The sequence below is a fragment of the Mus pahari genome, chromosome 1, assembly GCF_900095145.1.
Source record: "Mus pahari chromosome 1, PAHARI_EIJ_v1.1, whole genome shotgun sequence".
NCBI classification, from domain to species: domain Eukaryota; kingdom Metazoa; phylum Chordata; class Mammalia; order Rodentia; family Muridae; genus Mus; species Mus pahari.
Window position 1 is genome coordinate 78,978,560 of NC_034590.1, and position 24,829 is coordinate 79,003,388.

The window sequence follows — 24,829 nt, forward strand, 5'->3', positions numbered from 1 at the left end:
TCTCTCTCTCTCTCTCTCTCTCTCTCTCTCTCTCTCTCTCTCTCTCTCCCTCCCTCCCTCCCTCCCTGTCATTTCCTTTTGAGTTTTCAATAGCAACTGGCCATTGCTTTCTTTTCCCTTTGGAAGGTGTAATTCTTGAGGCCTGTCTTCTCTACCACTGTTCTCCTCGTACTGAACCTGACAGCTGCCCTAAGCATTGCTTCAATAAATGAATGAAGAGACTTAATGGCAGCTATCCAGATATTACTGGCAAGCATCTCTGGCTGGAGTGGGCAGATTTATGTAGGCAGGTGTCCAGAGCAGGGAGGGCCCTGATGGCATACTGCTGCCCCTCTGCCACATAGCCCAAGACACTTGTGGCTCGGTGGTCCTAAGAAAAAGAAAGAGACAGCTATAGTTATAGCCCTCAGTCCTGTCTGCCACGGACGACTTTTTTCTCCTGTCCATATGCACGCACACATGTTTGGGTTTGCAATGGGTGCCAGGGATCAAATGTGGGTCCTCGGCCTCATGCTTGTACAGAGAGTACTCCATGGACTGAGCTCTTTTGAAGAGAGTTTTTGAGAGGTGAATCCCAGAGCTCTATCCCATGACTCCTTTACACATAAATTCTCTGACCTGCTCAGGGTGTGATGGGCAGAGCTGCAGGGTTCATGGGTCTGTGGGAGGCCAACAGCTCAGTCCTGAACCCCTTGGCTCCTCACACAGATCCTGTCCACCTTGCTACTCTCTGAAGGTCCTCTGGGTATCTAAATATGACCACTTTCCCCTTGTAACCTAGGTTGAGCCTTTAGGAGCCGATGGGAAGAAAAGACCCCTGAAATGTCCTATAGAGAACTCCAGACCCAAGCCTTTTTTGAGTCTCCCAATTGAGTCTCCCAATCCTATCCCAGGCTGCAGAAGCCAGTCCCCGCGTTCCTTAGGGGTGTGTTGCCTAGAGCCACACATCTGTGAGTGGCCAGAGGGACGTGTCTGGAAGCTGTGTTCCCCAGACAGTGACTCAGCTACATCGTGGGCACCTGTAAAGCCAGCGCATCACCCATCTAATGAAATGGGGCTCCCAGGAGGCCTGCACTCTCCACAGAGGAGGAGGAGGACCCACACTCTCAGACAAGTCTCAATTTCACAGCATCGGGGACATGAGCACCAACTCGCTGAACCAGAAAACGAGAGTCTGGCAGGAGCTGCAGACACACCGTGAGCGTTGGGGATCATAGATTAGGGCCCTTCAAAATCAATTTTGAATTCAAAGTTTTAAATGTGTTCTCCAGGAGGCACAAAGGGGGGACCCTACAGTCTGGCTCAGCCTACCCGGCTGCTGGGCTCTGCTTCCGTCTTAAAACAGCAGAACACAGCACCTGCTAGCTATGAGACGGACACTGGAGGAAGACAAAAACAAACAAACAAACAAAGACTGGGAACTTCTATGTCCAAGCTACAACAGCATAGGGCTGGGGCTTCCGTTGACACCCCAAGGGCTGCAATAGCCCTTCTCTGTAGGAGTGGGAGGGAGCCAAGCAGTTTAGATAGATGGTGGACTCTGAGGTGGGGTAGCTATGGATTCTAGACCAGCCATGGGCTCCCAGGGGAAGATCCTTGTTCAGAATGAACTTCCCTTCTAGCAAAATGGAGGGAGAAGACCTGGAACACACCCTCAGAGAAGCAGGTGTGTGTGTGTGTGTGTGTGTGTGTGTGTGTGTGTGTAGCACAGCCCCCGGAAAGAGGGGGGTGGGGGTGGAGGTGCTAGAGCACAGGCTCCAGGAAGCAGGAGGCCACTATGTGGCAGTCAGTAGAATAGACAGACTCCTGCTAATGCAGCTACCAGCTGTACCACATGCTATCTGTAGCTGGGAGCTGCCTGTTGGACAAGCTGTCTGTCATCTGTCAGGCCATGTCTGGGGGGACTGTGAAGTCACCACAATACACAGGGCAAAAGGTCTCACCAGGAACCTGGGCAGATAGACCATTCCAGCCAAACGCTGGAGACGGCTTCAGAGCTTGTAAGAGGATACACACTAGAGTGTGCTCCAGGTGTCCCATCTTGTCCTGTGCTCCAACCCTGGGCCCCTTTTCACCTATAGTCAACCCACAGCTGATGTCTTCTCAGATTGTATAGGGAAGCAACCCTCTAACAAGCTTCTGATCCCAGTGTTTCTGCAAGCCCAGCCTCCCCCACTTCTCCTAAACCTCAGGCCCTCTTTATGCCATAGTGGTCCTAAGACATAAACCTCAATAACCATGAAGCATTCAGCAGGGGACAAACAGCCACAGGAGCATCAGTGTCTTGTATCTACTTCATGGGGAGCTCCTTATTTTAAAAGGAACACCGAAGAGCAGCTGGGGTTCCCAGACCACATAGGGGGCAAGAAGACAAGGACCTCCTAGCTTGGGAGTGGGCTGCTGGTTTTCAAGGAAATTGCAGCGAAAGCCTGGGTAATGCTCCTTTTAGTTACAGCATAAACTGTGGCGATAAAGTGTACCTGGGGAATGTTTAGAGAAAGCACTAATGATTTCTTCCCCAGTGGTTAATAAATTCACTTCTAGATCAATTTGTTCGCGATAGAGCCCGGCGAGCGGAACCCGCGCGGCGGGCACAGCCGAGTGTGTCTTTTTCAGTATAAATGATTTATTACGATGATTAGCGGCACATAAACAATTTAAAATACAACGCTAATTAGTTTGGGGAAGAAAGGAGGGGAAAAGCCGCCCTGCCTCTCTACCCATTATGTTCTACTTCTCTAAGTATGTACTTTTTAATTAAATCCAAATGTCACAATAAATTTAAAGTGTTTTATTACAGCTCAGGCTAACTGAGGCAGTCAGGCAAGGTCCCCCCCACCCCCAGCAAGGCATCAGTAGGCAGGGGTGGGGGTGAGGATCAGGGGCACCAGAGGGGCCTGCTCACATCTTTCCTCCTGGGCGAAATCTCCACGGACTCCTGCAGACCCCTCCAGGTTTCTGGCAGCTCTGGACCGGCAAACACTGGAAACTCCCAGGTGCCTCCAAGCTTCTGCTCACCTTCAGTCAGCTGAGTAGAATCTCTTCCTCCACGCTTGACCTGAGCAGACGAGGAGACAGTCCTGTCTCCATGATGGTCCCAGCTGTCCTCTACCTACTTCAACCACTTGCCCAGAGAACTTTACCTAAAGGCACTTCCTGTATGCCCCTCTTAGGGTGATGACCTGCTACTGGCACTTGAGCTTCTGGGGTGGGGATCAGTCGGAGTTTAAGAATTCTGACATGCCTGGGTTCGAATTGAGGCTCAACCACTGGCTAACAAGGTAAACTGGTTCTTTAGTCTCTCGGATAACTTCAGCTTTTTCCTAAGCAAAACTGGAGCCGCCATACCCAACTTACAGGGCAGAAAGAATGCAAACAATTAAAGCAGTAACACCCTGTAATTCTTCGCATGCTCCACAAGCAGTAATTACTTTTCAAAGCCCCTGAGGTGAGCTGGACGAGTGCTAGCCCTATGTCACAGACCAGAAAACTGAGGCCAGCCAGGTTACAGTGAATCCCAGAACCCAGCAAGGACCAGACGGCAGGTAACCTCACTTCTGGAAGCTTGGACAACTAGGGAATTTTTCCCATAAACAGCCCTGAGCCCTGTTCATTTAACAACAAACATCTTAGGCTAAGAAGATGGATTAGTGGTTAAAATACTTATCACCAGAACCCACATAAAAGCTGGAAACTGTGTTGCATGAGTCTATAATCCCTGTCCTACTACAAGAACACAAGAGGCAGAGACAGGAGAATCTCCAGAAGTGTGCAGCCCATCCAGCCCGGTGTGCACCCAAGAGGCCCTGTCTCAAATAAGATCAAAGGCAAAGACCAAGACCTCATGTAGTCCTCTCACCTCCACACATATGCCATAGTATGTACACATCCCATCATAAGCACAGGTGAATTCCCAGCAAGAACCAGACGGCAGGTAACTTCACTTCTGGAAGCAGGTATTGGCTCTCTGTTGAAGCATCTATGTCCTTCAAGGACTAGGCCCTATCTGCAAAGAGGGTACGCCTATGGGGAAGGGTCTGTTTTTCAGAACCTTGAACCTGTTCTATGTAGAGCGGTGTGACTATGCACAGTGGCACGTGAAGTGCGTCCTGTGCCCTATGGGTCATCAGAGCTATATAATGACGTGCACAATGACTTGGTCACAGTGCGGGGTGGGGAGAGATAGTGCCCTTTCCCAGGGTCTGTGAGCCTCACTTTGGGCAGGGTTCAAGTTTGGGTGAAAGTTCAAACCCCAGGCACATGGGCAAGAGGGAAGGAGGCACAGATGCCCTTGAAGGAACTAGTCTGAAAAGGTCAGAATGATAAAGCATCTGGCTAGCCAGGGGGGACCAAGCATACACTGTGGCAGAAAAAGGCCCCTTGCCCCTGAGTCTGGGTTAAGGGCTATCTCCACAAAGGCAGGCTAGCTTCCATGTGTCTCATCTGTGGAAATGGCCTCATGAAGGGGACATTACAGCTTTGGTTTATGAGAGGGATGTCTGGGCCTTCATATCAACAGATATGTGTCCATTTTCTATGTATAAGCCTGGCTCCTAGGGTCTCATGAGGGGGGGGGCGCTATCTCAGAAAACTGTACCTTAGGAAAACTACCCTATAATTCTTCAGAGTTCTTCTCAGGTCCTGAGGAGCTGAGGGCCGAGATGTCAGAGGAAAGGTGGCTGGAGTTATGGTAGGTACTCCTGGGTTTCCAAAACCACCAATAGTTCCTCAGTCTTGGAATTTGTGTAGGGAACGCTAAGTATGCTCTGCTCTAGGCTCTGATTTATTTGTAAGGAAGCCAAGGATCAGAGAGAGAGGTTAAGTGGTATGCCCAGGGTCACCCTGCAGTGGGCAAAAGAACAATTCCCTGAGATCTCACAGACAGAGGCTGGCAGAGTAGGCATGGGACAAAGGTTGTGCTTGCCACCTCCTAAGCCAGCAAACCACCTCTGCAGCAACGAGTCAGACCTGCATGGAACTGTTATTTCTTTTAAAGAACTTTACAGATTCCAAATGTGCAGTGACTAGACCTTGGAGGTTCTCTCTCCTTGAGGCTAGACATTAACACACCTTCTTCATGACCAAACCAGACCCCTTTCCACTGCCTCCTCCAAAGGCCCAGGATGCAAACTAGGAAGGAAACCAAAGGAAGGGACAAAGGACACGTGGGCAGAGGAGTGGAGAGTGATCATCACAGAGCTGGAAGAGGGTCCCTTCCTCCCACTGCAAGCTCCACGGTCTGCTTTTAGCTTCATATCTTCCAATCTCACAGAGTGGCCCAAGTGATTAGTTAAAGCATCCTGACTCTGCCTACAGCCCTCTGTGTACTCCCATTGGCCTCTACACAAATCTTCAACCCTTACCAAGGCATAGCTACAGCTCACAATAGTGTGGTTCCATCAATGATTAACGCCGCGGTCATACCCATGATGCTTTGAGCCACCTCTCTGGCCACCACCTCATCCTGGGACAAATGAATCTACGATTTGGATTGACCTTCCACTCTGGACCCCCTTCACCTGTTGGCTCACTTGACCAAATGGACTCACCAAACCCCTTCTATTGGGATCTTGTTCTTGATCCCTGTATTTTCATAATAATTATACCAGTGGTGGTGGGTTTAATTAAGAAAGTAATTCTTAATAAGCTTCACTGGGTCAATTGGATTTCTTGATCAATTTTTCTGTTCAACACTATGAAGCCAGCCACACCCCCAATTTATTTGTATTATTTTCACCAAGATCAATTATTTTAATTTTTTTTTAGTGACTGCTTGGTCCATGATTGGTTTGGTTTTTGTTTTTCTTTTCTTTTCTTTTCTTTTCTTTTCTTTTCTTTTCTTTTCTTTTCTTTTCTTTTTTGCTAATATCAAATCTTATAAATTAGAGTGTTTGTCACCGTTGAGACTTCTTTTGTGACAATTATTTCTCCCAGAAAATATTTCCGGAGCCAACTTCTGCAGATCTAAATTTTGTCAGGAAGATTTGATTCTTCTGTCAATTTTTAGTCAATAACATATTTTACCAGGTGCAGGCCTGACTGTTGCCAGCTTAACTCTGTGTTAATTATTTCAACCGATTTTAATTTTTTTCCTGGATTCTTTTTTTTTTTTGCATTTTCAATAAAACTAATGAGATATCATTCTTGTGGGTAAGACAGACTTGCCATGAATTTGATAAATCCTGCCTGAGATCAAAGAGCAGGATGAAGGCATCCTTGGGGCAAACAGGCAGGTGAAAACACCACACTCTACACTTGAGTCGATGCCAGGTTGCAACCAGGTGCCCCAGGGAGCCCTGCCCCCTGCCCAATGCTCCCCAGGGTCCTGGCCCCTGCCAAGAAGAGGCCTCACAGATGGGAAATGGCTGCTGGGTAGGGGAGGCGGGTATGCAGCTGCCTCAAAGAGGCAGCCCCCCATCAAAAAGCAAACAGCCCAACTGTCCAGTTGCTCTGCCAATGTAAATGGGAATAGGACATGCCCCAAAACATTCTACTGGGCAATGGGCCAGGATGGGGATGTTGGAGTTCTGGCTCCCAGCTCTGTGCTCCTTAGGCACCTGTGGGAGTGTTCCAGTCTACAGGAGTCCTGTTCCCTCACAGGGAACTGTAAAGCCATCTCTGCCTAGGCTACCTCACAGGTCTGTCTTCATCTCACCTAGCAAAGCCATTAGGGATGGGAGTTCTCAGCTAACAGCTACAGGTAGGCTGGCTCAGAAGGGACCACCCTTACCTCTTCCAAGGTGCTGAGAGAGAGGGCAGGCTCTGAGCAACTAAGTCCCACCAGACAGCTGCTCTGTGGGCCCCTAACTGACCTTAGCATATTTACCACTTAATAAAAAAAACAAAATTAAAAAGAAAAAAAAAAACCCTGAAGTCTGGAACCCTCCATATCCAGAAAGAATGTCTATGTATGTGTGCATCTGAGGTAGGTGTGTGTGTGTGTGTGTGTGTGTGTGTGTGTGTGTGTGTTCAATTCATAACACTAGAACCAGTCATTTCCCCCATGCTCCTGTCAGGCAGGGGCCTCATTCCAGCCCTGCCATTTACCTACTTTCTGGGATATGCATTTCCTACTCTGGGAGCAAAATGGAGTCGTGGAAGGAGGATGATCAGTTCAAGGCTAGCCTGGGCTATATGAGCCCCTGGCTTTGGCTGGTTGGTCGGTTGGTTTTTAGACATTGTGACAGTTCCAGATAGAAGCTGAGCTTCCTATAACTGGGGAAAGTGCAGGTAGCCATTGGAGCCACCTGAGCCCTAAGGCACAGTGGCAGAAGCAGACTGTGACTTCCTCCTTAGTCTCTACTGGTGGCCTTCAGAAAGCAAGCTACCACAGTGCAGAGGCTGCTGTGCAGTGCTGAGGCCCACAGAAGTGGACCTGCAGTCAGTCACCTGTAGTAGGCAGCCAGAGAGGCCTCTAGCCCAAACTGCCCATGAACTGAATCTTTATAGGCAAATTAGAGAGCGGAAAGGGATCATTTCCCCAGGTGGATCTGAGAAGAGCCCCTCTGGCTGCCAGATACCATCATCACCATCTCTGAGAGACTCTGAGGATCCAGTCAAACCGCCCCAGCCCCCCTGTTCCACAGAACTGAGATGACAGTTGTATTCTGTGTCAAGGTGCTAAGTTCCAAGCTATCTGTTACACAGTGGTAACTCATCTACCACCATTCAGGTCACTGAGGTGAGCTACAGGCATATCCTACCCCACAGGTCACTGAGGCGGTCTACAGACATATCCTACCCCACAGGCTGACAGCTACGAGCTTTCTTCAGGAGGACAGGCCTGGGAAACAAGTGTGGAGAGGCCGGACTTGAACCTAGTCTATCTGACTCAAAACCTGTGTGAGATGCACTTGTTTTTCAAGATAAAACAGTTGATCACAGAGTTCAAGCATTCTCTGGTGTTCACGGGCAAACCCTTCTCGTCTGACACCAGGGATGGCCGTTTACGTTTATACCCAAGGAAAGATGGAGTTTGGAGTTTGGGTTGGATCAGGGTGCCGGCTGTGGGCCCTGGGAGTCCAGGCTAGCACTGTCCTGAATTCTCTGGAAAGCATAGGTTTCCCCACCAACACACACACACACACACACACACACACACACACACACACACACACACACACACACATTTCAATGGAGTCACAGAAAGCCAAGCAGCAAGGTTGAATTATTAAAACTCCTTTCTGGAGTGCCAGGTGGATTTTTCTCCACGGAGACTGAGAGCAGAGGGGCGGCTGCTCCCGCCACACAATATTAAAATGTCACGAGTTTAAGGCCTGCGTTGGTTGAGTCATAAGTTATCAGCACCCAGTGAGGGCCGACAGAAAACCTCCCTTAAATTATTAAGCAGAGAGCGTCAGACTGTAATATTTTGCTAAACCAAAGTACAGACACAGACAAAGATGTCATTTCAATATTTGAAACCAGCAAGTTTAATTTAAAATAAGAGCAAACCAATAAGCTCAGAACATTGCGGTGCATGAGAGGAAAATTATACTGGGGGGGGGGGGAGAGAAAGTGGAAGGACTTAAGAAATTTATAAAAGTAATCTCCAAGCAGAAATTAGAAATCAAGGCCCAGAAACAGAATAACACAAAAGAAATATTACTGTCCACTTTCTAAATCAATATAACACCGCTCCACGCCGGAATTACCATGGTAACTCAAGTAAAAAGAATCAAGCAATTCTTATTATTTCAAAATAAAATCACAGCCTGAAGCCTGGGTTTTATTACAACCACTGATAGATCGCTGGCTTGTATTTATCTGAAATATTGCTTTTCAATCAGCTGGTTTATGAATGTACACAGGCCTCTCACCAGCCCACTTACTGCCCTATTGTGAGGCCAGGGGCCAACTGATGACTTTGATGTGTCCTGCATCTGCATATGTGTGCCAGTTAAGGCTGGCCATGGAGTTTCACCCCATTCCGGGCTGTCCTGTGAATTCACAGGACAGAGGAAGGTGGGGAGAAGCAGTGGAGATGGACTCATAATGCTTCTACCCCAAATCCTGTCTTTGGAGGAACGGGCCCAGGGCTCTAAAATATGCACACATACACACACACACATACATGCACACACACATACATACACATATATACACATACATACATACATACACACACACATAGGCACACACACAAATACACACAGGTACATACACAGGCACACACACACACACACACACACACACACACACAGAGAGCTCCTTCCCACCCCAGGTCTTCCTCAAACAGGCTCTCCCAGGAGTTCTCAGCCCCAAGGATGGCAGATGGGAAATGAAGCCAGAGAATGAGCTCAGGGCTCCACTGTCAGACCTCCTGGTCTCACAGCCCAGCTCTGATCCTAGGAAGCTGTGGGGTCTTGGACCAATCCACCAGGCTCTTGTATCATGACTTCTCATCTGTGAAATGAGGATAAGAAGAGTGGCTTCTTCCTAAGGTCGTGATGGGCACTGGAGGAGATCAGACAGGGAGGATGCTGGGGAATGGATGGAAGGGTGGATCTAAAACTGTCTGATCTCCATACCTCTTTGTAGCCATGTCCTTCATGATATAAACTGCCACCTCCTATCTTTAAGAGTAGAACCTGTTTCCCAACCGCTTGAATCTGGGATGATTGTGTTTTATTTTTGCCAGCGGAATGTGACAATATCCCCACACCAAACAGTGGCCCCGAGAAGCCTGGTATGTATCCAGTCTCTCTAGATCCATCTCTGTCATGATAACTAGCCAGGTGACATGGCTAGATGACAAGGGTCCTGAGTCTTCTTACCCCAGCATCTGAGCAGCTATCCTCCAACCTCCAGGTTTGAGTAAACCCAGCTGAGATCAGAAAAAAACTTCCCAGCCTAGCCCAGCCTAAATCTCCAACCCAAAGATCTGTAGGCTAAATAAATGCTTATTGTTTCAAGCTGCTGAATTTTGGTTGGTGATGTAGAAATCACTGATACATATGCATTGGGCAATGACTAGTGTTTAGGGTTTATTAAGACAAAAGCTGCTGTATATTTATGATACCTAAGGACCAAAAAAAATCACATTGCAGAGAGGAAATGTTCCCACGGGTATGAGACTTCCTGGTGTATTGCATCTGTGGACAGTAGATACCGGGTACAGCTCATGTTGTAGAGAGAAGAAAACTGATACCCAATAAGTTGTCTGAAGTCACACAGTTCTCAACTAGGACCACAGCTCAGGTCTTCTGAATCATGCTAGACTATACTGAAATCATCAGGTCCCTCAGGAAAAGCCAGCCCATGCCTAGAAGAAGGGGTGGGGAGAAGGAGCTGGTGATACAGCCCAGTAGGCCTTCATACTAGGTATCTGTCCCTGAAACCTAGCTCAGCCCGCTCACCACCTGCTTTAATTTGTCTCTGGTTGTATCAGTCCCAGTGGGCTCCTCCCTTAGAACATAAACACAAGCCAACCAATGAGAGACAAGCTTGTTGCTAGGTGGATGCTGTCTCTGAGGATGCCAAATAAGAGGGAATGATGTGTGGGGCAAGGAGAGCAACAGGAGCAAAGCGATGGAGGCAAACACTGGGGCTACTCGGAACACAAGCCAGTACACATTAGATCTACATTTTTGATGCGATGGTTGGGGTGGCAGCCAGCCTTAGGCAGAATGAATGCCGAGGTGGCAGAGGTCAGCTCTCTCTGGCTGTAATAAGCACCAGGAGACAGACGGTAGATGGGATGGAAGATGGCAGCAGCAGAAGAGAGAGGGGTCGGTCCAAAATCCCACTGAAACGCAACCTAGACATGTACTGAGAAGCTCAGCCGTCGCCGGCACTCCAGGAAAAGGACCTGTTTCCCTGAGTACAACTATTCGCCCTGTGGCCAATTCCAAACTGTTGATGTCATATTACTGAGCTCAGAGTTGGGAGCAATGCACAAAATCGGCTTCTGCAACCGTTCCAAGGTGCCTTCACGGTATGGTTGTATCTTGAGTAGGGACCTGCCAGGAGGCCTCATTTTAGAAAGAGCCAGTACTAGGAGGATTCATGCATGCCTCAGTGTATCTGCTCTCCATGCAACTCAGATAGGCAGGATAGGCTATGCCATCCACATGTATGGGACTTCTCAGCTCCAAAGGCCCGGGACAGATGTGTGTCCGTTGGCACCTTCTAGGAGGCCTTACATCTGAGAACTGGGAGGTCAGTAATTTGCCTGGGACCATGAATGGATACCCAGGCAGGCATGTTGTTCCAGTACATCTGATGGTCTGCCCCCAAATTCACCATGACCTGGGACATCAGCTGGACATGGAAACCAGAAAGATGCTGAAGCTCTGGGGTGCTATCTCTCCACATAATCCTGGACAACTCTCTTGCTTTCTCTGACCCTTAATCTAGGCCCCGCCCCCATATAAATGGAAGAGTATTCTTGAAGGCTTTCCCCATGGGACACTTGCCTTGAGGATCCAGACACCAGTAAAAAGTAAAGGCAGTTTGTCTCCCAGGAATGACCAAGAGCCAGGAGGGACAGTGAGGATGGTCCAGTTCTCGTTAATGAACATGCCACTGGACTGGACCCCGGTCCTGTTTCAGACTGCGCTAAAACTGAGCATGGAACAGAGATGCCTACCATGGCGATGGAGTTTCCTGTTGGCCCAGTGTGTGCACAGACAGTACCTCATTTAATTCTGGTAACAATGTAGGCAGACGGAACTGTTCTCATTGCAGAGCTGAGAGGGTTTGGAGGTAAAGCAGCCCCAACATTGGACAGAGCATGGCAGACAGAGCAGACATTGCACTAGCAGAGCTCAGCAGAATGGTAGAGGGTGCAGTAATGTCCCCTTCTCTACCGTCTGTCCTAGCCACCCCTCGGTCTGTCTAATGCCTTGATCAGACTGTACTGGGAGGTCCTGTGATCCTGGAGGACTGATCCAAGCAAAAAGTTTGACGTCTTTGTTACATAGAAGGAGAGATAGGTTTGCCACATGTGGGGCATCGTTCAGATGCGGGGAGCACCGTTCAGGTGCAGGGAGCATCAAATCTTTGAACTTGCATCTGCTCAGAACTCCGCATGGCCCAGGTCATTCATGGGCATCACTCTCCCCATTTCCACCACCACAGCTCTGTCTTCTACTGAAAGGTGGCCTAGCCCATGCAGCCACAGCCATTCCCCACCCTGCCTCGGGCTGGCAGCCCAGACAAGGCTGAATCTCAGGAGTCTTTCTCCCAGGACCACAGAGGGTCTGCCACCGATGTTCCTCAGCAGTCATCCTTCTGAGAGGCCAAAGTAAACCACGTCCAAGTCCTGTTCATAACTGCTGAGAGGCCCTTTAAATTAAAGAAGGTGGCACTGGCCTGCCACTAGGTCTGATTCCTTTGGGAGAGGGTGTAAGGGAGGAAATGAATTCTCAGAAGAGGTGAGAGGCAGACCCCAGCATATTTCCATGTGCTAAAAGTATCTTTGCGGGGCAGGGTTAGAGAGAGAGAGCCAAGGAGACGGGCAGCTCCCGCAGCCACAGAGACCAAGCAGGTGGCCGTGCCAGTGCCGAGCCCCGGCATGCAAAGGGTGAAGCTTTTAGGCGAGCAGCGGCTAGTGATCTCAGCTTCCCTTGGTCTTAATGCTCCTGAAAGGCTCCCTGTAATTGGGCATCAGTAGTTAATGCAGTATTGACTGCATTACACGCTCCCGTGCCTCCCCTCGCTAATGCCAATTGCATCACCTTGTACAGTCACCGGCTTGCTTAGCCAATAGCCGTTAAAAGCAATCCAAATCATGAATCATATGGGAAACTTTTAGCAAGACACCGCCATCCAAGGAGACAATTTACAGTTGAGTTAATCTGGGTACATTAGTGAGACATGGATTCTGGACGACAGACCAATTTATGTTGTTTCCCTGTCCCCCATCCCCCTTAGTCCTCTGTGTGGGAGAATGAATGGATGAACAGGGGAGCTGAGCGGAACCCTTGCCTCTCTGCTCTGCCTCCCAGGAGGGGTGGGGGAGCCTCATCTTTACAGACCCCAGGGCTGGCTGAGTTTGTGCAGGAAGGGGCAGTGACTGCCCTGCTGCTCAGGATGTATGACGCCTCCCTCCCAGCACAGAGTGGCTGCTGCTGAAGCTGGTTAAGGCAGGTGTGAGTGAAGACAGCCCCTCCTGCCAGGCACTAGGTGAATGCCAGATGGAGTCCCCACTCTGCCATCCACGCCAGGCCTTTACTAGCCCTTAGCAGGCTGTAGTACCCACTGGGCTAGGGTCTCGGCCATGAAACAATACCGTGACCCGCTCCCAGTCTCCGTCTCCACAGGTCACACTACTCTATGGACCAAGGCATGATGGGACAGACCAGGAGGTTCTGCTGGCAGCAACCTCACAGACAAACTGAGTCAGCTGTGAGGCTGTGTTCCTAGCAGTCATTAACAATTGAAGACTCCACTGTCTGGTCCTCCCCAACCCGGCTTCCCTTCTCCTTAAGCATTTTTTTTTTTTTTTTTTTTACTTATTAAAAAATGTTCTGGGAATCATGTCTGCTGTTTAGTTCCACAACGTGCCAGCTGCATCCTGTGGTCACCCAAGCCATCCTGCTGGGCTTTTACAGAGGCCTTTAGACCCAGACCAGACCTGCTCCAGCATGCATTTGGGAACATGCTGGCACTCCCAGCTGGGTGCCTGTAGCATCCTCTCTTGCCCAGGCCTCCACAGCTCAAGGTCTTACTCTTCAAACTGGTCCCCACTGGGGGGGTGGGGGTGGGGGGGTGGGGGGACTCTTCTCCTTCAGTGAAGGTCAAATTCGATTTGCAGGGTTCAGAGCAGGAGTTTCTTTGCTCCCCTGGGACTTCAGTCTCCTCTGCCCACACTCCAAGTCCATAGCCTGGAGCCAGCCCAAGCTGCAGGTGCCAGGGGATGGGCTATCTTTCCAGGAGAGTTGGAGGAGCTCGCCACCCCTTTTGCTGACAGGGAGACCCACAGCATTTAGAAAGCCCGAACCCTGAGTTCCAGTAAAGCGGAGATAGCTAAGCCAAGAGCAAGCGTCCAAATGAAAGCAATTAATCTTAAAACCCGAAGTTTAACCATTTGCAAAACAGATCTTTCTGTCTCTGTGGTGACCCTTCACTGCTCGACCTAATGGATCACTTTATTAATAATGCACTGTGCTTAAAAGCAAAAAAAAAAAAAAAAGTTTTTTTCTGACGATTCAATACTTCAGAAAGTCTCTTAAACCCGTTGCTAGGGCAAAACGATTGATATTTTATTATCTTTCAGAAGTGCAACATGAAAGCCCCGCAGCCCAGCAGAGCGAGGGCTTTGGTCCTCTGCAGCTGGCTTCAACCAGAAGAGCCCAGCCTCAAGATGCTGTCGGGTACAAAAAAGGTGTTGGGGGAGACTGATGGGAGGCCTGAGGTCCTGCTGCTGCCAGACAATGGGTGCTCTGTGCAGCAGAGGAACACACCCTAGGGCCTAGGGCGCCACATCTGCCATGCAGTTCAGGAGGCTGTGTTCTGGTGGGGCAGAACTGCGTATGAAGTTAGGCAGTAGGTGTGGAGAGGCAGGTGAGTGTAAACACAGCTTTTCTTTATTCCCCAATGCAGATGCCACCTTCAGGAACCCAGCCACCTGCTTTCCTTATGTTGTCACGGACCCCAGAGACCAGTAGTACCATTGGTGAAAGGCACCATATTATTTGGCTGTACAGCTAAGAGATGAAGTGACGTCTTGAGCTCCCCTCTGTAGTTCTGGTGAGGACCACAGGAATCGTATGCCCAAGATATCCAGTTACCCGGCAAGTGTGAAGGTCTCCAGACATCCAGTCCCTTTAGCATTATTCCCCAGAGCCCAGACCATTCTAGGACAGACCCTGGGCAGAGGTGGAAATGCCATCTTGCCAACAAATAGTTAATCTTCCTAGACTGATGGCTCCCTCATACAAAACTCAGGTCTTCTGGGTTCTTGGCTTAGACCTGGGGAGCTGAGCATGTGGGATAACTTTGGTTAAAGATGCACCCTGCTTTCCACATGCTTCTCGTAGTGACAGTTCCTGTAGATAACCAAGAGAGAGCTCTGGAGCTGGGCGAGAGTAATCTGAAGTAACACGGGATAAGGAATTACTGATGAAAACAGCCAAATCAATGGCTCTTTTCTCCCTGTCTGGCTTGACCTCAGATCTCATCTTCTCCTTGCATTCTACATAAAACAGGTCCAGCCCAATACTCTGATGGCCTCCTGGAGCTCCAGGGTCTGTGAATAGAGGAGAATGTGCTGAAGAGGCTGTTATCCTTCAGCCAGCCCAGAATCATCTAGATCCCCTTTTATCTCTTCTTTCACTCATGCCAAGAGCCTGTCTTTGGGGACTGACCGGCCTTATGTCTTCCCTGCATACATCCACCCAGGTTGAACATTTTTAAGGCCTTTTCCTTCTGATACCTCAGAAGGTATAGTTAGTCCGGGATAGTTGCAGGAGACTGCAACCAACTGAACATTGGTGTGACCTTGAACAAGTCACTTAAGTTTTGGTTTCCAGCAGTCGTCACGGCAACCACACCTCCGTGGACAGAAGGCACAAACCCAATGGAGGATTCCTGGGGATGCCCCATTACTCCTAGCCTTTCCAGTCCCCACCCAAATGGCATTAACAGTGGGCTTGCCAACAATCTTGCCCACCTTTCCCTACAGCACCTACAGAACACACAGAGGACCCCAAGGCATTCTGGGGCAGCCACTCCCTGGACCTGCTGCCTGTCTTAGGTCACAAGGACACAGGCTGTATTTTACCTTCAAGACAGTTGGGATCCCCCAACCTTTTAGGCCACTTAGTGCAAGGCACTCCCAGTAAAAATGACTTCAGGGTCTATGAGACCAACTGCTAGTGGTCTACAGCCATGTGACCTCTCAGCTCTGAAGCCGTCTTGAATGCACCCAGGCTCTTGACCATATATCTAGGCCACCCTCAAATCACTCCCTCTGGAGTGCTACTGGCCCATGGCGGGACAATTCCCCTGGCTCAAACTCCCGCCTTAACATTCAAGGAGACATGAGATAGAGGCCATCACAGGAGATGTCTCTCTCACCAAGTCATGCTGGTGGGCAGCGTTTCCCCGGAGGACCCAGTTGGCCTTCCCCTCTTGCATCCCGGCTGTTGCACGGTCCTCCCGCGCTCTCGCTCGCCCCCAAGCTCTCTATCCAGTTCCTCTCTCCCTGAAGCTGCTGATTTGCTGGGCACTCAGCGCCTCTCGGGTTACGCGGCGGGCGCGGGGGTGATGGCTGCGGTGAGCGAGGAGCAGCCGCAGAGACCAAACGCTCAGCGCCAAGCGCCAGGGTGCGGAGACCAAAGGGCACTCTGAACCTCCACGCCGCCCCGCGGCGAATCGCCTCGCCCCGCCCGCCTGTCCGGAGACCTGGAGACCTAGGGGGCGCGAGGCCAGGAGCTCGCCCACCCCACCCGGGTTCGTCCTCCCTCCCCGGGCCGCTGGCTGACTCCACAACCCGGCGTGGCCCCGCGTCTGTGTCCCTGAGTCCCGGTGCGTGGCATCCCGCGCGCCGCGGTGAAGGCGTTGGGGGCGTCGGGACCCCTGCCTGCCACCTACCGTCCTCCTTGTCCAGCACCATCATCTCGGGCGCTCCGTGTCCAGCCGCTGCTCGGCTCGGCCGGGAAAAGGGCGCCGACTCCGGGCGCGCTTCGGCTGGGCGGCCGGTCCTCCGGCAGCAAGCGGGCTCTAATTACCCGCTTGTCCGGCTCTTAACCTAGATTGCACTCAGCTAGAATTACATTCAGGAGTGAAGCACTTCGCAGATACAAAAGCAGTCTCACCTACTTTTGTGCCTCAGAATTGCAAGGAACTACGAACTGCAATTTAGAGAGAGAGAGAGGGAGAGGGAGAGAGAAGGGGGGAAGAGAGGATCAGAGCCGTTTCTTTGATTCTCACCTTCTAAATGGCTCAATTTGCCCAGTATAATCTGTCTTAATGTAATTGCATTTGATAGCTCATAACCCTGGCTCTGGCAACGACACAGCTTTCAGCCTCATAAAGTGTTTTCCCCTCGGATTTAATCTGAATCTCAATCTGAAATTATATTCAAAGAGATGGGGGAATCTCGGCGGCCGTCTCCCGCTGCCTTTCTCCCTCAATGTATGAGGTTTGCACTCCTGCTACTGAATAAATGCACACATTTCCCGAGGCCCCCCTCCCTGCCGGGTTAATGGGGAGTGGAGACGCGCGGTTGCCCGGCTCTGCAGCGCCACCTGGAGGCCTCTCCGCTCCAGTTCGGCGAATGACTCCAAAGGGTACCAAGGTTTCTTCCTGGTCTCCCATGTCACTCTGGTGGATGCTGCCTGTCCCACGCCCTTCAACCTTGGTTTCTGTTTCCTCATAGGAAAGCTATTTCTCTAACCATGATTTCCCTTTACCAGCTCTGCCTAGGGTTTCTAGTCGATTCTATAGTTGTTTAGCAAAGTTAATTCGTCTGCAGGACACAAAATTCCTCCTGTGAGTAATACAGTGACTGTCCCTGATCACAGTGGTATCATGCTGCCCCCTTTCCCACCACCCATCAACATCCTGATTCTGTGCAGAGGGAGAATCCTGTTTCAGCTTCGCTCTGAAGAAGCATAGCTGTTTGAAAGTGTTTTTTCGTCTGCAAGTATTTATTGAGCATTTACTATGTACCACACACTATTCTAAGGCACTGGATATAGCTGACAATTCTTGCTCACACAGCAGGAAGGAAGACAGGTCCAGTGCCTCTCCTCCTAGAATCTGCTTCCCTGAAAAACCCTGTCCAGGCTGCCTACTCCAGGAAGGCCACCTACTTTTAAACCCTCAAGGGTGCCCTGCCCCCATCCTGGATATTCTAGAGCTCCAAAATGGGAGTGGAAATGATGACTTTCAGTTCAAGAAGGCCTTGAGATAGAGATGTTAGGAACTTGGTCCTGGCAGTTGCTGGGGACTTGTTTCTGGCATAGGAAGCTGGAGCTCCAGTGGAGCTATAGGCTGGGAATCTATCCATTTGTTGCCAATTAACAAAAGCCAGGCAGTGGTGGCACATGCCTTTGATCCCAGCATTTGGGAGGCAGAGGCAGGCAGAATTCTGAGTCCAGGCCAGCCTGGTCTACAGAGTGAGTTCCAGGACAGCCAAGGTTACAGAGAAACCCTGTCTCAAAACAAAACAAAACAAAACAAAAAAAACAAAAAACAAAACAGATCTGAAAAGTCACTTCTTTTTGCCTCAGTTTCCCATTTTGTTGGGTTTGTTTTTGTTTTTGTTTTGCTTTTTTTTTTTTTTTGAAACAAGTTTTCTCTGTGAAGCCTGGCTGTCCTAGAACTCACTCCCTAGATCAGGCTGGCCTTGAACTCACAAAGATCTGCCTGCATCTGCTTCCCAAGTGTTGGGATTAAAGGCATGCTCCCAGTTCAGTTTCCCTGTTTATGAACTAGTCACATCTGTTCTGGCTCTAAAGGTGCCACAGAAAAGCATGTGAAAGGTAACTGTGGTGCTCCAGAGACAATGTGGTGGGGCACTATCTCATACTCAGGAGACCAAAAGGCAAGCATTCCCCTTAGATCCTAGGAGCCGCCCCTGCCCCCTCCATACTTTAAAGGAGGATGGGGTGGGGAGTGTAGCCCTTCCTCTCTCCTAGGCAGGGAAGTCAGGCTCTGAGGAGACTGAAGAGCAGCTGTTTCTAATGAGATGCCTCATTCTCAGCTCAGAGGGTTTCCCTTTCCCCTTCATCTTGAATACTTAATCCTAATAGTCCTTGAGTATATTTGATGTTAAATATATCATTTTGCTCAGACTCACTGTCCCTCAGGACTGCAAGCTTGATCCCCTGCCACTGCAGCCAGGGCTGTGCCCTCAAGGTGTGAGGGGAAGCTTCATTGTTGCTGCCCCCCCCTTGGCCCACCTGGTGCAGCCTCCCCCCACCCCCACCCCCTCTCTGAACTAGGGCCAATCAATGTAGCAAGTTCAGGGCCAGGCAAGGGAAGTGTGTTGAAGAATTATCTCTGGGTTATCTGGAGACAAAAGGTCTGTAGTCTTGTTCCTGATCCCCAGGGACCTACACCCTGCTTTGGGGTCCTGACTGACCCACAACTCAGGACTCAGTCAGCTTGGATCACATCCCCACTCTCGAGTCTGAACCTCCACTCATGCCAGCATCCAAGATACCCAACGGGCAGCCACTTGGTCAGCATCCCTTTGAGGAGTCAGGACTCCTGCTTCCCAAACCTGAGGCACAAGGCAGTGAGCTGCAGAAGCAGGTAGGGCATATCCGCAGGGCGGGGAAGCGGTGCTGTCTGTGAAGGCTGCTTGTCCCCACAGGTGGCTTCCTCTACATCCTAGCTAAGAGTATGGCCCCCTAATTCGTTCTGAAGGGAGAACCCCAGAACTAAGTGGCAGTGCTGCTCAACAAGTCCCCGGGGGCTTAGGAAGGAGCCAAATGTGAGCTTCACATGTAGCGTGGCCTCTCTTAAACTCATAGGTGAGCCGCACCCTCCTGTCCTCCTCTCAGGCATGTCCTGGTCCTGGGTGGAATCCTAAGATGCCCTAGGGCTGGAAGAGACAGTTTTCACTCCACACATTCCACAGGTGGTGAATGAGCCATCTCACTTCAACACCAAAACTGCTCCAAAATGCTCTCCAAATGCCTCTGGGGACAGCCAGGGGATACACGTTGATCAGTCCCCAAAGTATCTAGGAAGAGAACGGGGGTGGCTGCTAGCTGCCTTACATATTTCTGAACAGGTCCCAGCAGTTCATCCTTGTACCTGGCAGAAACATCCAAAGAAAAGGGTTCCTGCATTGGGGGTGGGGACAGTTTCACTTGATGCCTAAGGGCCCAGGCAGACTAGATCAATCCAGAGATCTCCAGAGGCTGGCCAACATGCAGGAGCCCAAGGGCCTTTCTCCGAAGCACAGTGAAGTTATCTCCAGGATGGGGTTACACACTGGCCAAGTGATTACTAGAGAGGTATTCGGGGTGACAAGGGTCCTTTCCCTGTGCACGTGGCAGTCACAGGACAGAGTGAAGCAGCATTTGCCATGCCATCAGGATGCCTGCTGACCAGGTTCTGATACCCTCCCCGCCTTTCCACTACACACACACAAGCAGCCGATGCACAGGAATTTGCAGCCAGCTTACAGTGGGAGAAGTGCACTGTCGGCAAACTCCCTCTTTGGGAGTCTAGAGAGGCCTTCTCAGAAACTGCAGTCATAAACAGGCCTTAGAAAGGCCTAAGCCAAAACTGACAAATCTACTCTGCCCCTCCAGGAGAGCCACCCCACCCCTGTATATGAGCCCCTAAATGGCTAGGGGTTTAGGAGGACCCAGGTCTGCCCTAAGACTTGGGGACTGCCTCTGCTACCAGACTTTCTATGCAAAAACAGACTGCCCTGGACAAGCCAAGACAATTGATCACCATGGGGGAGACGGTAGGACAAGACAATAATTAATGGGACCAAAGAGGAGACCAGACAGACAGACAGACAGACCCTCTTCCTAGTGATGAGCAGCTCCCAACTCTAAATTTCGGAGTCTTCTGTCCTACTATGTCATACTCTAGGCATGACTGAATGACTCTCCTCAGCCTGAGGATGGTACAGAGATGACTTCTCCAGACACCTACAGTACAGGTGTGTGTTGGGGGGGTGGGGAGGGTGGGGGAGGGAATAGTTAGATCCAAGGGTAGACTTAGATTTTGTGAGACCCAAAGTTTACAGCAGTCTTATGATCCAGACCAGCCTAGGTTACACCGTGAGCTTTGGACCAGCCTGAGCTGCAGAGCCAGATTCTCTCTCAACTATCCTGAGTTCCCCCAACCCCAACCCACCTGGCCAAAAATGAGAGAAAATGAGATTCTTAATACAAACGGACTACCAGAGATCTGGTAACAGTAGGAGACCCCAAAGGCCCCAAACGTCTCTTGTCTAGTCCACCCATCTATCCTAACCAGCAGGAGACTCACTAAAGTGGTCTGGGTGAACTGATGGCATGCAACATCCTAGCCTTGCAGAGGCCCAAGACACCACCACCCACCAAGTAGGCCCTGAAGTCTCAGACCCCAGGTGCAAGGCTGGGAGGACCCAAGGACCAAGCTAGTTAGAATACACCTTCACCTGCCAAGCTCTCTGAGCACCCCCTCGGGCTCCCTTTCACACTGTGGCATGGAAAAACATGAAAATACTCAAGGAGGCCCAGAGAGTGGCTGGCGGTGGGTACAACCACAACCGGGAAGCCCGCACCCCACTGGTTCTCTGTATGCTCCGATTGCCTGCAATGGGGCAGGAGAGAGAGAAAGTTCCAGGCTGCAGTGTGCCCAGCTAACAGGCTCCAGGATGCGCGCGGGGCTGGGGGTGGGGGAGAGACTTCCTCATCCCGGCGAGGAACACGGGGCGGCGCAGAGCCTCCTGGCACCTTCCACACACACTCACACACACAGGGCACACGTCCAGCTTCCGAGCTTCCGGGAAGCCGCCAACTGGCTCCAAGCAGCGGTCGAGACCGGTGCCCGGGCCTCTGTCACCAGGATGGAGGTGGCCTCGGCAGAGCCCGCGCTGTTCCCAAGTGTCCCCGAGCACCTACCGTCCTCTTGGTCCAAAACCATAGTCCCCAAGCGGCTCCAGCCGGGTGCGGGCGTAGGATGCAAAGGGACTCGTGGCTCGGACTGTCGCCTACGGGGCGCCTGCGCTGCTTCCCGCGGTCGCGCGTGGGCCCCGCGCCCCGCGGCCGCCGACGAAGGCGGACGGAGCGGCGCCCGGAGCGCAGCGCCGCGGGCGGGCGGGCAAGGCGCTCGGGAGGAGCGAGCGAGCGAGGGCGCGGCGCGCTCAGGGGCGGGCGCCGGGCGGGGCCGCAGCCGCGTGGGTTGAGCAACTGGGACCCGGCCCAAGCCAAGCGGGAGCCTGAACCCGAGCTAGGGCCGGAGCCCGGGGCCGGAGCAGCCGCCGCAGCCGCGCGCTTGGGTTCCCGCTTGCAGTCTGCTGTGCTCGCTCTCACCAGAGTGCAGCTTGCATTTCCCAGGGCCCCTCAGACTCCCCTGTTAATTAAATCAATTCATTATGCTCAGATCTGATTAGCGGCCCTTCCCCCCCTTTGAATCAATTATTCAATACACAAACATAATTGCTTGGGCCAGAGGTGCCCGCCATTAGCTTATTTAACTCCAAGGACACTAATTACCCGCAGGGCACGGGAACTTTTCTCATTAATTCTGACAAAACACAAAAGCACAGCCAGAGTGTGTGCATGTGAGGGACTCTGTGCATGTGTGTGTGCCTGTGTGACCGCATGCCTGAATGAAGGATGTGTGGGGTGGTGGGCCGCTGAGACAGCTTATGACCAGTGGGGAGGGTGGCATTTGTGCCATCGCGTGTGGGAGTGTGCAATTTCAACGGAAGAACGTTCTAGTGTAAGTGTGGGACTCCAACTCCGTGTGTGAGTTGAGCTGGGTGTGGTCTGGGACTGCGGACTAAGGTTAGAGACCCAGCACAGGAATGCAGAGTACTTCTTCCCAGTATGACTTTGAGAATGTGATTCCCTGCCACGCTACTCCCTCCTTTTTCATTATAGCCCAGCGACTGCAGCTACAAACCTGGAAAAGCACAGACTACAAAAGAGAAGCCAGGCAGGGGCAGAGTGGGGGGTGCAGGGGGCAGGAGATTGGCGTGGGTGAAGCTGGAGCCAGCCTACTCCACAATATCTACCCAGTCCCATTCGCCTGCTCCTGCACTGACTGGGCTTTGCCACAGGCACCCTCAAGTTCCCACCCCACCTCTCCCCTTACTCCTTTCCCCCTCACTGCCTCTTCCCATTCAATACTACCCTCACGCTTCAATGTACCATAAAAGCCCCCACTCTCACATAGGCTTGACACGGGGGCAGCTCTGCCCACCCCATCCTAGTTCTCCTCCATTCTCAAAGCTGGAGAGAGGGTGTGCTTATGGTGGACCAACTCTACATTTTACCTCCCAGGAAATCTCTATTGAGGGAGCCAGGGAGAGAGCCCACAGAGGCAGGGACACAGAGGGTAATTGATTCCCCCAAATTAGGTTTCTGCTTTCCAAAGACTGGTATTGTTCGAGTTCTCAATGTGCACAGAGGTATTGAAGATTTCCTTTTTGTTTCCTCGGGCAATGAATGAGCTTAATCCATTTGGCTTTTATAAATCAGGAAACTAATATTCACTCCTTCCATGGAGGCTTAAAAATTTTAATTGGTGAGTGGGGTGGGCTTAGTAGTCCTTATGCTGTACTCAAGCCCCCACTTATCAAAACACATTCTGATGGAGGGGTGGGGAGAGTAGGGAGAGTCACACTGATCCCCCTGCCCCCCTCCATCTTTATACATGGTCTCAAAGTATCTGGGAAAGTTTCTGAAATTATTGCACAAATTATGTTCAATTTAGTGATGAAAAGAAGGCTGTTCAGAGGGTGCCTCCAAATTGGCTGCTTAGATAGCCGCCAGTGCTGAGGCCCTGGGTGAACCCATGCCGCGGCTGGTTTGCCAATTCCCTTTTTTCTCCACCCTAAGCAGTGCCAGATTATCATCTTCCTGATGCCAAATGTTTGTTACCTTGTGCCTTTCCTGCTCTGACGGTCTTTGGGGGGTGCGAGAGGAGGGGGCAGTTCACAGAGTTGGCTTAGCAAGCAAAGGCAGTTGCAGCCGTCTGGCAACTGGGGTTGGATTCTGGGGACCCAGATGGCTGAAGAAGAAAATGAACTCTTGTTGGTGGTCCTTTGACCTCCATGGCATGTGTTCTCTGCCCTACCAACTAAACAAATAAATGTGATTTAAAAATTAAAACAAGCTTCTTGTGCATGTGTATGTGTTCCTGTATGTTTGTGTGTGCACCTGCAGGTGTGTGTGTGTGTGTGTGTGTGTGTGTGTGTGTGTGTGTGTGTAGGGGCATGCATGTATGTGTGTGCTCGCGCACACACAGGTGCAGTGTGTATGTCAGTGGGCTCACACATCTAGAGACCAGAGGACAATCTCAGATGTCCTAGTGGTTTGAGTAGGAGAATTCATGTATTTGAATGCTTGCCCTATAGGGAGTGGCGCTATTAGGAGGTGTGGCTTTGTACAAGTAGATGTGGCCTTATTGGAGGATGTATGCCACTGTGGGGGTGGACTTTGAGGTCTCATATTCTCCAGCTACATTCAGTGGTGCTCTCAGTCACTTCTGCTATCCGAAGATCAAGATGTAGAACCCTCAGCTCCTTCTCCAGCACCATGCCTGCCTACGCGCTGCCATGACTGTAAGAGACTGGACCTCTGAAACTGTAAGCCAGCCCCAATTAAATGTTTTCCTTTATAAGAGTTACTGTGGTCATGGTGTCTCTTCATAGAAATAAAACCCTAAGGGAGACAGATGTCATTCCCCCAAGAGCACTGTCCTGTTTGTCTCCGTTGACACAAGCTCTTAACAGTTAGACTGGACTGGCTGACCACTGAGCCCCTGGAATTCTTCTGTCCCTGACTCCTAGGCTCTTAGTCCTCAGGTCCTCAGGCTTGTGAGGCAAGGACTTACCAACTGAGCTGTCACCAGACCCTGCTTAGGCTCCCCGTGTTTAATCAACAAATACACTTGGGTATGCTTAGCCTATCAGTTTAGGCTGGGGACACCCGGCCACTACCATGCCCCTTGCTTCAGTTTAGATGATAACTGCGCAGTGCCATCTGCTTGTGCCCCTGCCTTGGTGACTCTTCATATAGATCCATCTCCACAGAGGCTCCCCCTGCTGCTCACGGTCCTGCAAAGGCACTGTCCTCTACATTCCCACAAGTGGCTGTGTACAGGGAGGCTGAGGCTGTTGAACGATTTGTGTTTGAGTCTGGAGACATGGGGGATGAGAAGTCAGCCCTGAGGTCAGAGATCAGCTCTCAGG

The 24,829-nt window shown here is 50.9% G+C and overlaps 1 protein-coding gene across 2 annotated transcripts in view; it reads right to left on the minus strand.

Moving 5' to 3' along the window:
- Positions 1-21,957, minus strand: part of Lmo1 (LIM domain only 1) — a 37,090-nt gene extending 15,133 nt beyond the window's left edge. The window contains exons 1-2 of one of the 2 annotated variants that reach the window (XM_029540082.1): positions 21,531-21,721; positions 16,540-16,799 (exon numbers count right to left, since the gene is read on the minus strand). In XM_029540082.1, the coding sequence (XP_029395942.1) occupies positions 16,540-16,564 (25 nt within the window). In that variant the 5' untranslated portion in view covers positions 16,565-16,799; positions 21,531-21,721. Of the gene's footprint in view, positions 1-16,539; positions 16,800-21,530 lie in introns of both variants that reach the window. The other variant, XM_021198200.2, reaches the window with a different exon arrangement.
- Between the last annotated feature and the right edge of the window lie 2,872 nt (positions 21,958-24,829).